The sequence below is a fragment of the Hypomesus nipponensis genome, chromosome 26 (assembly GCF_054491055.1).
Source record: "Hypomesus nipponensis isolate SF chromosome 26, ASM5449105v1, whole genome shotgun sequence".
In the NCBI taxonomy this organism is placed as follows: Eukaryota; Metazoa; Chordata; class Actinopteri; order Osmeriformes; family Osmeridae; genus Hypomesus; species Hypomesus nipponensis.
The window spans coordinates 2,269,158-2,283,966 of NC_140386.1; the positions used below are offsets into that span (position 1 = coordinate 2,269,158).

The 14,809-nt window shown below is 42.3% G+C and overlaps 1 protein-coding gene across 3 annotated transcripts in view; it reads right to left on the reverse strand.

Moving 5' to 3' along the window:
* Window positions 1–14,330, reverse strand: part of zbtb37 (zinc finger and BTB domain containing 37) — a 41,142-nt gene extending 26,812 nt beyond the window's left edge. For 2 of the 3 annotated variants that reach the window (XM_084692390.1, XM_084692389.1), the window contains exons 1-2: window positions 13,785–14,330; window positions 11,136–12,153 (exon numbers count right to left, since the gene is read on the reverse strand). In XM_084692390.1, coding sequence (XP_084548516.1) covers window positions 11,136–12,142 — 1,007 coding nt within the window. In that variant the 5' untranslated portion in view covers window positions 12,143–12,153; window positions 13,785–14,330. Of the gene's footprint in view, window positions 1–8,126; window positions 8,227–11,135; window positions 12,154–13,784 lie in introns of all 3 variants that reach the window. The other variant, XM_084692388.1, reaches the window with a different exon arrangement.
* Window positions 14,331–14,809: the final 479 nt, after the last annotated feature.

Sequence of the window (14,809 nt, forward strand, 5' to 3'; positions counted from 1 at the left end):
GATAACGAATTACGCAGTATTTCACGGATACTAACACCATAGCAACATGTCCACAGACAGCAATTAGACGGGTCAGTGTATACGACCATTGTAATGAGACAAACAAAAAGCCAGTCCAGAAATTATACTGTTAGTCACTGTATTTCATTGAACAGAACCCTGTTGTCTTACAAGAGATTTGTTTACATTCCTACTTTTTTTGTCTGTAATACAACTGAAAAAATGCTTAGAGAGCATTTTTGATTCAGGTTGGACACAATTGGACAAAAAGAGATGTAATAGCCTGTTCAGTTGGCTCAAAGTGCAATACAATTTTTTTTTCAAAAGCTGAAGTGATTTCTTGGTTTTATTTATTAGTTAGAATCAATGTTTTAACAAATTGCGAAAGCTGAATAATCGTTCAAAGTTTTCTGATTAATCAATGAAAAAAATTGATGATTAGTCGACTAATCGATCTAATAATTGTTCGATTAATCAATTATCAAAATAATTGTTTGTTGCAGCCCTACAGGTGTGTGCCTTTCCAAATCATGTCCAATCAACTGAATTGACCACAGGTGGACTCCAATCAAGTTGTAGAAACATGTCAAGGATGTCACAGGATGCACCTGAGCTAAATTTTGAGTGTTGTGGCAAAGGTTGTAAATACTTTGGTACATGATCGTTTTTTTCTTTTTTTAAAGATTTGCAAACATAAAAAAAAAAACGTTTTCATGTTATCATAATGGGTAATTGTGTGTATAATTATGAGGATTTTCTTTTTTCCATTTAATCCATTTGTTTAAAGGCCATATGGCAGGTTAAAGACTACTGTTGATTAATGGGTACATGAAGCACTCAAGATATGTTTATCGTTTAAAATATCTCCAAATGGCATCTCCAAATGGTGTTAAAAACCAATAGTTTTTGGTGTTAGCATTAGTATATTAGCGCAATTCGGCGATGACGTCACGTTGGGGAGTCATGGAGGAGAGTAGCCTCAGCCTAGTACTAGAACTATGGCGACTGACTGGGATGAAGAAGAGGTGGCAAAAACACGCATGTGTATGATGGCCCGCAGCCGTATAATTTTGAACCAAGTAGACGAGAGTGCAAATGAGTAATTGCCGAGACCTGATGGCCGTCATGGCCAATTAAATGGATGGTCCGAGGAGAATAAGTGGAGAGTTGGTGAAATGTCCTCGTGAGTTGCTATCATTTAGCAACGCAGCAACGACCTTTGAGCTTGTTTAAGAACAGCAGTTGCCTACACATATTTTTTTTACTGTCAGTGAATAGCACAGAGTAAAAGTCAACGTTTTGTTTATATCTAGTGACAGTGATCATTCAGGGCCTGACATTAACTTTTTGAGGCACTTTGGACAAGTAGCCTACATTTACGTTTCACTTTTCCATGCACAAAAATTATGTCCTGGTAAAGATTGTGCCTTTGACCAACGAAGATGAGCTGTAATATTATACAAATTACAACAATTGAGGTGTTCTAAAAAATGTTATTTGTTACATTACATTTTTACAGAATTTCTGCAGAATGAAACACTTTCTGTTATCTACTGTATTGCAGCTTCGTCCCAATATCTCTACAGACCGTGCAGCTAACTTAATGCTCAACACTTGAACGGGGGCTTATCACTTGAAAGAAGAATTATTTACTGCGTCTTCTCAGTTACACTATTGGGGCTTAGAAATACTGTGACATGCTAAAGTAGACAAATGGCTAGTAGAACATAACATTTCATAATAATTTTAGTCAATCAAACAGCTGCAAGACCCAGTGAAAAATGTTATACACAGCTGGCAAACATTAACTAGCATTGCTAATGACATTGGCTAACTCAACTTCGGTAGGCTATCCTTAGTATTTGCAAGCTGGCCAGTGCAAGTAATATGGCATTTTATTTTGTTTGAGTTTAAGCGTGTCCAGTGGGGCAAGTACTTTTCTCTTCCATTTGCCCTACAAAATAATCCACTTGTCCCAGATAATGTTGTTAGCTGTAGTTCAGATAAGTAGACAGTACACCGGTAAAAATATAAACTCCTCAAAGTTTGGAAACGTTATTTTGGTCGATTATTCCTCCCCTTCAATAATACCAATTTGTACTGTATTTTATATCGTTGGAAAGCCTGATTAGTCACCTTTACAACCCAGTGTAGCTAACAATTGCGCATTTGGGGAATGAGCAACACAGCTATCCGTGTGGGTAGCGGCCAAAGAAATGTGCCAAAATCCCCTGCAATATTCGTCTGTTGGTATTCACTCTCGTTTTGAGTTGCTTGGTGGACTGGATAATTGCACTCTCCCACTAGCCTGGCTGCCAGCCCAACTTAGCCCCACCCACAAAAAACGTTTTGGGGTCGGGAAGTTGGGTCTGGGGAACCTCGGTTGGGGGAAAACTATGTCTGAACAGGAGCTGTTCGGACCAATGAAATTGTCAGGCCGGGCTTTATACGATGATGGACAGATGATCAACAGTAGCGTAATCAACCACGTCACTCAAGAGTGCTTAAGTTTAATTTGTTTTCAACAAAAAACATATTACGTTGCTCTGATTGGTTGTAGGTCTATCCAATTGAGCGAAGAGGCATTTGTTTTACGAGTTCGGTTGAAACAGGCCCCATACTCACAGCCCAACGGAGAGTTCTCAGACTCATATTCTGAATAGAAATATGAGTATGACAACGTCAGGCTACTCTCCCACAGTAATTAGGAAAAAACAACACATATTGGCCATTTGTACACTTTTTTCATTTTACACTGTCAGGGACCTCAGAAGCGTGTGGAAGATCCATACACAGCCACAACAGCTTGGCACCTCCTCATGCTGGTCACCAGCCTGGTCACACACTGCTGTGGGATGGCATCCCATTCCTCAACCAGGATTTGTCGCAAGTCAGCCAACATGTTTGCGTTGGTCACTCTGGCACATACAGCACACCCAAGCTGATCCCACTTGAAGCTCAAAACGAGAGTGAATACCAACAGAAGAATATTGCATGGGGATTTTGGCACATTTTTTGGGGCCGCTACCCACACGGTTAGCTGTGTTGCTCATTCCACAAATGCACAATCCTTAAAAGTTGTACCTCATTGTAAAGGTGACTAATCAGGCTTTCCAAAAATATAAAATACAATACCAATTGGTATTATTAAGGGGAGGAATAATCGACCGAAATAACTTTTCCAAACTTTTTTGGAGGAGTTTATATTAATATCACCGTAAAATTACATGATAAAATACACAATTTAATATTTAAATACACAATATTGAACTGATTCGTCGATTCCAAGATGGCACCAATGATGGCAGCCTCGGCCGTTCGGTGCGCTCCTTTTTGTTTTGTCTGTTAATTCATTGTTCTGCCAAGAGTTCTCTAACAAGAGACTTTCTTCTAAACATCAGGACAACAACTCCTATGGATTTATTTCCTATTTTTCTGCTTCAAGCCCCAGACTTAGTGGGCATTATAGTCAAAGCCGCCCTCGGCTTTGTCTTAGCAGCGAAGCGACGCAGGAGAGGTAAACGAGCCGGTGCACTTGTGCGACTTTGTCGGCACGGGGCTCGCACAGCGTTACCGGGGATATTTCTTTCCAGTGTGCATTCGCTGAGCAACAAACTTGACGAAATGGTGTGGAAAAACTTTAATTGATCTTCTGTTTTGTGCTTTACAGAGACATGGCTGGGTGATCTGATCCCGCTACATCTGGCAGGTTGCTGAGAGCGGATCGAGACTCTTCCGGCAAATCGAAAGGCGGTGGTATTTGTTTTTACACTAACAGTGGCTGGTGTGACGATGTGGAAGATGTGACAGTGATTCTGCAGCACTGTTCTCCTGATTTGGAATCCTTTGTTATTAACTGTCAACCTTTTTACTCGCCACATGAGTTTGCGTCATTCATTCAGGTCTACATGCCTCCGCAGGCTAGCGTCAATGAGGCAAAACGTGTGCTCGCCAGCCAGATATTGAGTGTGGAGCATGCTAATCCGGTTTCCTTGGTTATTGTACTAGGCGACTTTAACAAAGGCAATCTCACCCAGAACTCCCCAAATATAGACAATTCATTAAATGCCCAATCAGAGAAGGGAACACTTTGGATCACTGCTACTCTACAATCAGTGAAGCCTACCATGTGGTCCCCGAGCAGCACTGGGACCTGATTCCTGCATACAGGCAGAAGCTAAAGCGCTGTAAGTGCTGTGAGGACATCGAAACAGTGGACTAGCGATGCTATGGAGGATCTGCGGGCGTGCTTGGACTGTACTGACTGGGATATGTTCACGGTTCATGGGTGATCTGGCCGCCGCTCGCGCAGTATTCACATAGCCCTAGGTTTCAAGTAAGCTCCTGATCTTACTTGGTTTTAAGGGGTGTATACCCCTTCGTCTTAGCCCTACCCAAGCTCCAAAAGAGTATTGGGACACCACTAGCACTCACGAGAACGCGCAAAACTAAGGGGAAGGGGGAGTATTGGGATTCGGCCTAAAACACAAATTCTCTGCTAACAACTCTGCTTCTGTCTGGAGAGGGCTCAAGCAGATTACCAACTTCAAGCCCAGAGCCCCCCACTCTCACCTGGCCTAAAGTTCTACTGTAGATTTGAGAGACAATTGGACTGTCCTGAACTATCCCTTCCCTCCCCCCTGCCCTATCAACACGATAAGACTCTCCATTCAGGAGGGTGAAGTTAACAAACTTTTCAAGAGGCAGAACACTCGCAAAGCAGCTGGGCCAGGATTCTGTCTCCTCTGCCACCCTCAAGCACTGCACTGACCAGCTGTCCGGTGTTCACCACCATCTTCAACACCTCCCTGAAAACACACCATGTGCCAGCCTGTCTCACGTCTTCCACCATCATCCCTGTGCCCAAAAATCCAGGGCCAATAGGACATAATGACTACAGACCCTGACCTCTGTAGTTATTAAGTCTTTCAAGCGCCTGGAGCTGGCACACGTCAAATCCATCACAGACCCTCTACTGGACCCCCTGCAGTTTGCCTACAGAGCCAATAGGTCTGTGGACGACGCAGTTAACATGGCCCTCCACTTCACCCTACAGCACCTGGACTCCCAAGCATCCTATGCCAGGATCCTGTTTGTGGACTTCAGCTCTGCCTTCAACACCATCATCCCTGCCCTGCTTCAGGACAGGCTCTCCCAGCTGAACATGCCTGTGTCCACCAGCAGGTGGATCACAGACTTCCTGTCTGACAGGAAGCAGTGCATTAAGCTGGGAACACAAGTCTCTGACTCCCGGTCCATCAGCACCAGATCTCCTGAGGGCTGTGTCCTTTCTCCTCTGCTTTTTCTCCCTGTACACCAACAGCTGCACCTCCAGTCATCCGTCTGTCAAACTCCTGAAGTTTGCGGACGACACCACCCTCATTGGGCTCATCTCTGGTAGAGATGAGTCGGACTACAGGTGGGAAGCTGACAACCCGGTGTAGCCAGAACAACCTACAGCTCAATGCTCTTAAGACAGTGGAGATGGTTGTGGACTTCAGAAAGAATACAGCCCCACTCACCCCCATCACCCTGTGCGACTCCCCAGTCAAGACAATGATGGTGCACTTCTAAACAGCCATCACTCCTCCATCACCATCTAGTATGCTGATGCCACTGCCAAGGACAAGAGCAGACTGCAGCATATCATCCTCACTGCTGACAAGGTGATTGGCTGCAATCTGCCTACCCTTGTGGACCTGCACACCTCGAGGACCCTGAAGCGAACGAGGAAGATTGTGCCGACTCCTCCCACCCTGAACACTCTCTGTTTCAGCCACTCCCCTCCGGAAAAAGGCTGTGGTCCATCAGGACCAAAACCTCACACCACAAGAACAGTTTCTTTCCATCTGCCACTGGCCTCTTCAACACGGACATGGGTTCACACAGACTTAAAACCACAGACTTTAAACAATAGCCATTATTGCACCCATGTCATTTTGCAGTAAGCACCGTATCTGATTTTTATTATTTTTTTATATTGTACATTATAGCTATTTTATACTTCATATTTATTTTATATATATTTTATACATTTTATGGTGGTTAAAACCCTTTCTGATTCTGAATGTGCATTGACTTTCATAAAAACTTAGCGGCTAGTGGGCTGAACCCCTGCAAAAATGTGGTGCTCCGCCACAGTAAGATATTGGCCACCACAAATAGTGTTTTTGTTGTTGTTTGTTTTTACTGTTTAACATATGGCAAAACAAAATATTTCACTGAGTTGTGCGCAGCGCATTGATTTTCTCAGCCCCTTCTTGCCCCGCTCACGTTCTCCCTCTTTCTTTCAGACCCCTCTGTGAATAGCCCCCTCTCTCCGTGCACGCTCTGAATCAATGTGCAGGACGAACAGCTTTTTCCCTCAGCCGGAGTATCAATCCGGAGTGTATGAATGGTTAGGCCCAATCCCAGCGTCCACCCTCATAGACTCACAGATTTTGAGGCGTGTTCTCACCAAGTCTGTGAGGAGTTAGGGCTGTCCCACAGTCAAATTGTCAAGTGCACAAGGGCCATTTTGAGCCGTTTATGCGCCCTTTTTGTTAGAATGCATTTATGCATACACAAATCACAGAGTTGTGAAATGAAACAAGGATTATCAGGGAAAGCCCGGAAGCAAGAAAAAAATCCAGGAAAAACCTGCCTCATTAAACAAGAAGAAGGGTAAGCAAACAAGCATGCATGGAAGGAGCAACCAACCATGATGTAAACATAGTTAAAAATAAAAGTTAACATGTAAGTTTTAACACAAAGCTCACTGGATTGTCTGTAGGTTGTCCTTTGATAATCAGTTCCAAATATGCTTTCATCAGATTTGATCCAACAACATCACTATTTTGCCGATAATGCAGCAAAGTGCTGTCTCATTCCAATTGATTGCATTTTGAGCCCTTGCAGTCTCTTGCATTCAATCACTCACTGTTGACGTCAAGTAAGTCTGAGAGGGTTCAGGGCTTAGGGTTTAAGGGGGACATTGGGATTGGGCCTTAGTATTATACTTCTCTGCACAAATTTGTCCAAAACTGATACATTTAAGTTAAATATAATACAATGTATGGTTAAATACATTCAGCAAATATAACAACAGGAGTCCAAGGTAATACATAAAGCAAAACATGTATATTTTGCACTCAAATTAATGCTAAAAGCTTTTCTCTGCAGGCTCACATTACAGTCCCTATCTACAGTCACATCAAAATGATACTGGGACCTAGTTTTGGCTAAGCCTCTAATGTTTACAACGTTTTGCTCCGCCCCTGCTTACCACCACAAATAGAATCTAATTATGTGGGAAACACTGCATTTACTGCCATTTCTAGACCAACAAAGCAGACAGCAAACATTGTTGGTTAATATAGTTTTTATCTGTTAAAATCTTGACGGCAATTAACCGATTAATCATTGACATCCCTACCTTGGCCAAACATGTATTAAAAGCGTTACTTCCATATGTCTGCCCATCAGCAGCACCCAACTCATGGTATCTCATTAGCTGCTCCTCCTCCAAGAAGATACAAACACTATGTGAATTAAGAATTCAGTGAACTCTTTTATTACACGGGGAGAACTTAGCTATGGAATACTAATACTTTAGCTCCTTACTGCTACCAAGATTTGTGGTTGCTAGGGATCGCTGATTTCCTTCGAGTTCAATCGGAAATGTCAGCAGAAACAAGCACTTACGTGATCCATACCTACAGCAAACACCAATCATAGGTGTATGATGCAGATTCGCTACTTCAGATACATGATGACTTACTGTCATTCAGCCAAAAAAGTATTACACATTGTTCCAGAGTTAATTGCTGATATTCCGTGAAGAAAGAAAATAAATGGTTTTCTAATGAGGTCTCTGGTTTGCCATTATATAATGATATTTCAAACCAGTCATCAGCACAACATAGCGCATAATGTGGCCAAAAATCTTTTGGAAAATGATAGCTACATGACATTGGGAATTTAGGTGATGAAATTATGAAAAGGTTATGTAGGCACTGTGACATAGGCCTACTGCCTCTGCCACACAGGCAGTAGATACATATATCAATAATGTACCAAATCATTAACTTCACATTAAAGTAAATTCCAAACACCTGAAAGTATTTCAAAAAGAGGATGGTGGCTACCTGTAAGGTGGAGTGGTGTTGGTCGTCCACTCGGCTGGGAGACTCACTCTTGGCTCTCTGTCTGTCTGCCATGACCACCACACTACCAGTAGGGCTAAACCTGGTAGGGAACGATATCCTTAAAGTACTACATTGAGTATGTTTACATGCACACTAATATTCCAGTATTATTCCGTATGTGACAATATTTCGAATTTGATACGGTCATACACAACATATTCAGTTTGGACATTAGAATTAAGTAATTTTCCGAATGTAGCATTTTCTGACTAAGATGTGTGATATGCCAATATTATTTGGGTTTTATGAGCATTATTTGGACATGTACCGTATTTTTCGGAAAACAAGACTTATTTTCTATAACCCGCACCCCACCAGAATGGGAGCTATGTATTAGTAAATCGGATTTTAACCCGCACTGAAATATATGCCGCACTTGATATGGGAACAATGATACCAAGCAATGCACAAGTAGGCTATACAGACCCTTCAAGAATTTGTTGCGATCGCACCAATTCACACAAATTCTTCGATTCCCTGCTAAATCAGCGCGACGTTGCAATTTTAACCAGTCACCGCAATTTTCACGCAACTTTGACCAATCATCGTTGTCTCCCACAACTCTCTCCAGTAGGGGTTAAATCCCATTAACAGTCCTGTATCCAGGGTTGCCCAACCAGTCAATCGCTGCGTGTGCTTTCTTCGACTGTCTATGCCTGGCAAGCGTGAGAGCGCCGAAGTTGCGTAGAGGCCGAGAGCGGTATTGCAGTCAGATTGTTGAAAACAAATTCAACCCAAGCGCTCTTTGGTGACGTGGTTGATTATGTTACTGTTGATCATCGGTCCATCATCCTATAAAGCCCGCCCTGACAATTTGATTGGTCCGAACAGCTCCTGTTCAGACATGCTTTTTCCCAAAACTCGAGACCCCAGACCCAACTTCCCGACCAAATTTTTTTGTGGGAGGGCTAAATTGGGCTGGCAGCCAGGCTCGGAGATTTGTCCATTCAATGAGAATGTAAATCCTGGTTGAATAAGGATTACAAATTGGATATGATGAAAATTGGCATGTTGCAAAGATTACTTAGGGGACCATTTCTCAATGGTTTTATTAGGGTGACCAGATTTGAGTTTGTGAAAAAGAGGACACTTTGGGGGGGGGGGGTAGTGCTGGTTGTGTATTGCATGCCGCACTATCTGATTAAAATGACAGTTCTCTCTACAGTCAGTGCTCCTGCAAGAAGGTGGACCGTAAGGGAAATACCCTTTACAAAACTTGTATGGGCATAATAGTTTGTGAAAGACCCAGAGACACACAAATATCCGACGAGGCAAAATCCAGGACAATTTTGGAATCCCTGCCGGATGCATTTTTTAGGTCTCGAAAAGAGGACATGTCCGGGTAAAAGAGGACGTCTGGTCAGCCTAGTTTTATTCTTAAATGAGTGTTTGTTAAATACTTATTTTTTAAACCAATAACTCAATTAAAATTACAATGAGGGAAATTCGCAACTTTTTATCGCAACTATCACTTGCTCCCGCAATTTCATCGCAAAAAACACCTATAAAATACTGCAACTTTAATTGCAACTTTTTGGGAAAAGCTCCTGCTAAATCAGGAATTTTTAAAAAACTAATGTCATTAGCAATGCTAGCTAACGTTGGTTTGCTAGCTGTATATAAAATTTCACTGGGTCTTGCAGCCGTTTGATTTACTGAAATTATTGTGAAATGTTATGCTCTACTAGCCATTTGCCTACTTTAGCAAATCCCTGTATTTCCAAGCCCTGATAGTGTAACAGTAAATAATTCCTCTTTCGATTCCTGTTTGAATAAGCCCCTGTTCCAGTGTAGAGCATTCAATTAGCTGCATGGTCTGTAGAGATCTGGGGAAGCCACTTTTTTTGTTCTAAAACTGGGCTATACGCCGCTTCGAAATATAAGCTGTACAACCACAAGAAAACTGAAGTACAAGCCGGGGTTTTATTCCGAAAAATACGGTATACAGTGTGTTCTCAACTGTGGGGTTTACAGTAGTTTGCAACACACTTCAAACTCTGTGCGTTGTACACAAACCAAGGTGTTAATCGGAGTATGCAAGGCTGCATGTAAACATGAACATTATTTTTTATTAGCCATGTTAACAAATGAGGAGGAATATTATCTGTTTTTGGAATAAGGGCAAAAGAAACAGAATATTTTGTGCATGTAATTTACATAGTCATTGTTTTATCTACACTCATTTTATACTGGTTTGACAAAAACGGCATAGAAATTCCTCTTGTCCAACAAGGGTAGATCAGATTACATTTAGTTAAATTGTACCCATCTTAAACACAAATACTGCATATCTGTTCAATCATCATTTAAGGCCGTGTTCACACTTGACTACTTTATTTTTTTTTAAGCGCTGCCTTCAGCACTTTTTTACATGCAAACCTATGGGAAAAATAAAAAAGCGGGTGTCTTTTTAAAAAGCGGCCGCCTCTTAAAAATTTCTAAAAAAGCGCAGCGCCCGACACCTTTTTGAGTTCAATTTTCTCAACTTTTCAGAAAAGCACTGGGCGATGTGAAGTGCCTTTCTGACAGCTGATCAATCAGGACGAGGAGAGTAGGTATGCGTGTACCTTCCCTAGTAACCTTCTACTTTAGTTACTAAGCTATGGCTCCTCAAACGCCAAAGCTAAACAAGTAATTGCATTTCATTCACCATAGTAGCTAGCTATCAATAAGTAACCTATGGAAAATAATGGATAGTAATGTATCGCTATAATGTATGATTCCCATTCAGGTTACAGAATTCTCGCACTGACTTTTTGAGTGCTCAAAAAGGCGCTGAAGGCAGCGTAAAAAAATAAAAAAATAAATCTAGTGTGAACACGGTCTAAGACAGTACAAATAATTTATTATGCCAAACCTGGGTTACTTTAACTTTTTCAAACAAAGAAGTAAGTCAGACTCAGTCTGGATTGTGCATGTAGTGCCTGCTGCTTTAATATTGTCACCAACCTTTCCGTCTCACTGAAGCTACTTGAAGGCAGAGAGCTCTTGGCAGCTATGGCTCCGGAAACAAACCCCTCTTGTACCATAGAACTGCATCTTGAAGTATCAATTAGAGCTGGTCCCTCCTCTGCCCCACTGCCTTCTTCCTGTGGTTCAGACCCAATCCACTCCTCCATCCTTTCTGTCTTTATCCTCCGCCCATCCACCACTCCCACCCGGACATGCATTCCCTCCCCCTCCTCTCCACTGCCCACCCTCTCTGACTCTATCCCTGTTTCCACGTACCACTGTCCTGCCCGGTTAATGCGTAGTATAGGCTCCTTTCCCAGCCTGCTGGTTACTGCCAGCCCCTCAGGACCCAGCCCACTATGCTCTACCATCTGGGGGCTCATCGACTCTCCTGCTGGGCTCCCAATCTCACATATATCGATTCCGACTTCAGAGCTACCACTGCGCTGGCCAAGGACCCTAGGGTTGGTGTGGTTTGGTCTCAAGGAGATGGAGTCCCCTGACATACCCCCATCGAGTCCTCCTCCTCCTTTCACAGACAACAGGGTCTTATTTGAACCCTTGTGGCACTGTGCCACCGCTTCAACACCAAGCTCTTCTTCTACATCTGAGAGGCTGATCTTCAGGTGTATGCCTTCCAGGATCTGTGTACAGTGGTCAATGATGTGCTGCATCTGGAGAAAGCTGGCAGCTGTCAGGTAGCTGATAATGTCTGCAAGCTGTAGGCACAGCCTCCCAGTGTAGCAGAAGGAGAGTAACTGTTCGAACACACTAGGGTTGCGGATGACTGACAGGGAGACAGTGCTCATCTGACTGAGTGACATGTGGTCTCTGAAGTAAGGTGAACTGGCAGCCAGAACAACTTTGTGAGCTCGGAAGTTCTGGCCTTGCACGTTAACCACAATATCACATAGGCGTCCCTGCATACGCAACTGGTTGAGATGGGATAAAACCGAATTGCTGAAATCAGGGATGTCCAGTTGAATACTGCCTGCTCGATCCATTCTCTTGGTTCCTGAAAGATAGGAGAAAGAAGGGGAAAATAAATGTTGTACTACAAACATTATACTTAAATAATACTTTACGTCTAACTGGAAACTGAGTGAGGGAACAAAAAGGCAGATGTAATTGGTTGTTTTGGAGTGATCTGGGGTCTTGTGACCGTTTGCAATATAGTTCCAAAAAAGTTTGGAAACGTTATTTTGGTCGATTATTCCTCCCATTCAATAATACCAATTGGTATTGTATTTTTATTTAATTGGAAAGCATGATTAGTCACCTTTACAACGAGGTACAACTTGTAAGGATTGTGCATTGAGCAACACAGCTAACCGAGTGGGTAGCCCAAAGGTTTTTGTCAAAATCCCCTGCAGTATTCTTCCGTTGGTATTCACTCTCGTTTTGAGTTGCTTGATTGGATGATTGCACTCTCCCACAGTAATAAGGAAAAAACAACAAATATTGGCCATTTTTACACTTTATTCATTTTACACTGTCAGGGACCTCAGAAGCGTGTGGAAGATCCATACACAGCCACAACAGCTTGGCACCTCCTCATGCTGGTCACCAGCCTGGTCACACACTGCTGTGGGATGACATCCCATTCCTCAACCAGGATTTGTTGCAAGTCAGCCAACATGTTTGCGTTGGTCACTCTGGCACATACAGCACGCCCAAGTTGATCCCACTTGAAGCTCAAAACGAGAGTGAATACCAACAGAAGAATATTGCAGGGGATTTTGGCACTTTTTTTTTAGGCCGCTCCCCACACGGTTAGCTGTGTTGCTCATTTAACAAATGCACGATCCTTACAAGTTGTACCTTGTTGTAAAGGTGACTAATCAGGCTTTCCAACGATATAAAATACAATACCAATTGGTATTATTGAAAGGGAGGAATAATCGACCAAAATAATTTCCAAACTTTTGGAGAAGTTTAGCTTGGACATAAGTGACAAATCTTTTTCTTTTTTAAGACTAGGGTATGTTGTCGTTTATCAGATGGGTGACAGACTGGTTTCAAATTAAAGGGGGGGGGGGGGAAAGGAGCACAAATGGAGGGCAGACAATTCTCACTGCTCAACTGGCTAGCGTTTCAATAGGAACAGTGACTAGAGTGACATCAGTGAAATCGGTTTATGACCGTAATGCTTAGTATGGTAAGGAAAAACAGAAGAGCAACTCTTCCTCTCTCATATAGAGATTGGTCTAAAACCCATAGGCAATGTTACAGGGATAGCCTATGGGGGGAAAAAACATGATAAAGTCAGATGAGGCATTCCTCACCTGGGCCTAGATGCTTGACCCTGAGGGGTTCTGTTAGGTTGTGGAAGGATATTTCCAGCCATGTTTTGGGTTCACTTGTCCCTTAAAAGAAGGGGATTGTCTACTAGATATAACTGTGAGGTTATTCTAAGTAGTCTAAGTGATCCTTTAGTTTCTCATCCAAGATTAAAATGTTCACCCACAACTCTAGTCATAGGCTAGATAAAACAGAATTTGTAACCTTTCCTTAAAGGTAGAACAAACTTATCAGAACCGTATTATAAACTACAAACCAATAACCACAATATACAAAATAGATTATATACTTTGAACTAAATCTAACCAAGTGTGCTTAACTAGAGTTCAAAACTTTTCTCCTTACCTTTGGAATGAAGTTGCGATACACTAGACAAGCACTGATACTGAGTCAGATAGTTTAGCTAGCCTATCAATGTCAGTAACCATCACCATGGCAATTATAGTATACATTCCATAGTAAATAGAAAGCGATTTATTGTGTGAACAGATGCTATCCGCTCCGCGATGGCACTCAAATTCTGCAGCCGAAACGTGGTTCTCCTCTCGGTCACTGCAACGTACTGCAGTACGGTGATGAGATGAAGCCTAGCTTAACAGACCCCGGCGTTGCTTGCGACAGGGAGGTGGCTCGTTCAACATGGCATGCAATTGAAAGCATGGAGAATGAGATCATAACGTAGTCTACAGCTTCTAATTCATGGCGAGTCGTCAGGAAATAGCTGCGATGCTGTTACATTTGTGGTGTCGGTGTGTATGTTAACTTATTTTCAATGTTTGTAATCGGTGAATTCCATCTCCGCTTTCATTTTCCTTTTTCATGAGACGGCAAGCGAGCTGGATGAACCGAGCCTGAATAAGGAATCTCATTTCCGGTTGATTGCTTAAATTTTTTTTTCTAAATAAAGGTAGCGATTCAAACTACTTTTATTGTTTGAATATCAAATGGAACGTCCCCGTCCCCCCAAGATACTCGATAGTGCCCATATTGAATCATATAAAATCAAAGAAAAAGCTGACAATTTAAATGAAATATAGCTAGCATGGTCAGCTGTGAGTGTGAGAAGTTGTTTAAACTCGTCTTCCCAAAAAGGTAACATGGTCAGTTCAATACTGCAGTTCAATACTGCCAACATAGAGGCCTACATGTTAAGATGAAAATTTAATTGCAGCCTTGATTTAACTTTTGAGAAGAGGTTCAAGGCTTTTTGTCACTTAGTTATTCATTCGTGGATGGTCTTTTTACTCCAGATTAATGGAGGCTATGTGGAAAACAAGAACCCTCATCTAGCTCTTCAGTTTGAAGCCAGAAAGGCCCAGATGGAGTTTGATTGTATTGCATTCGCGTTTTGGCAACCTTGTTCTGGTCAT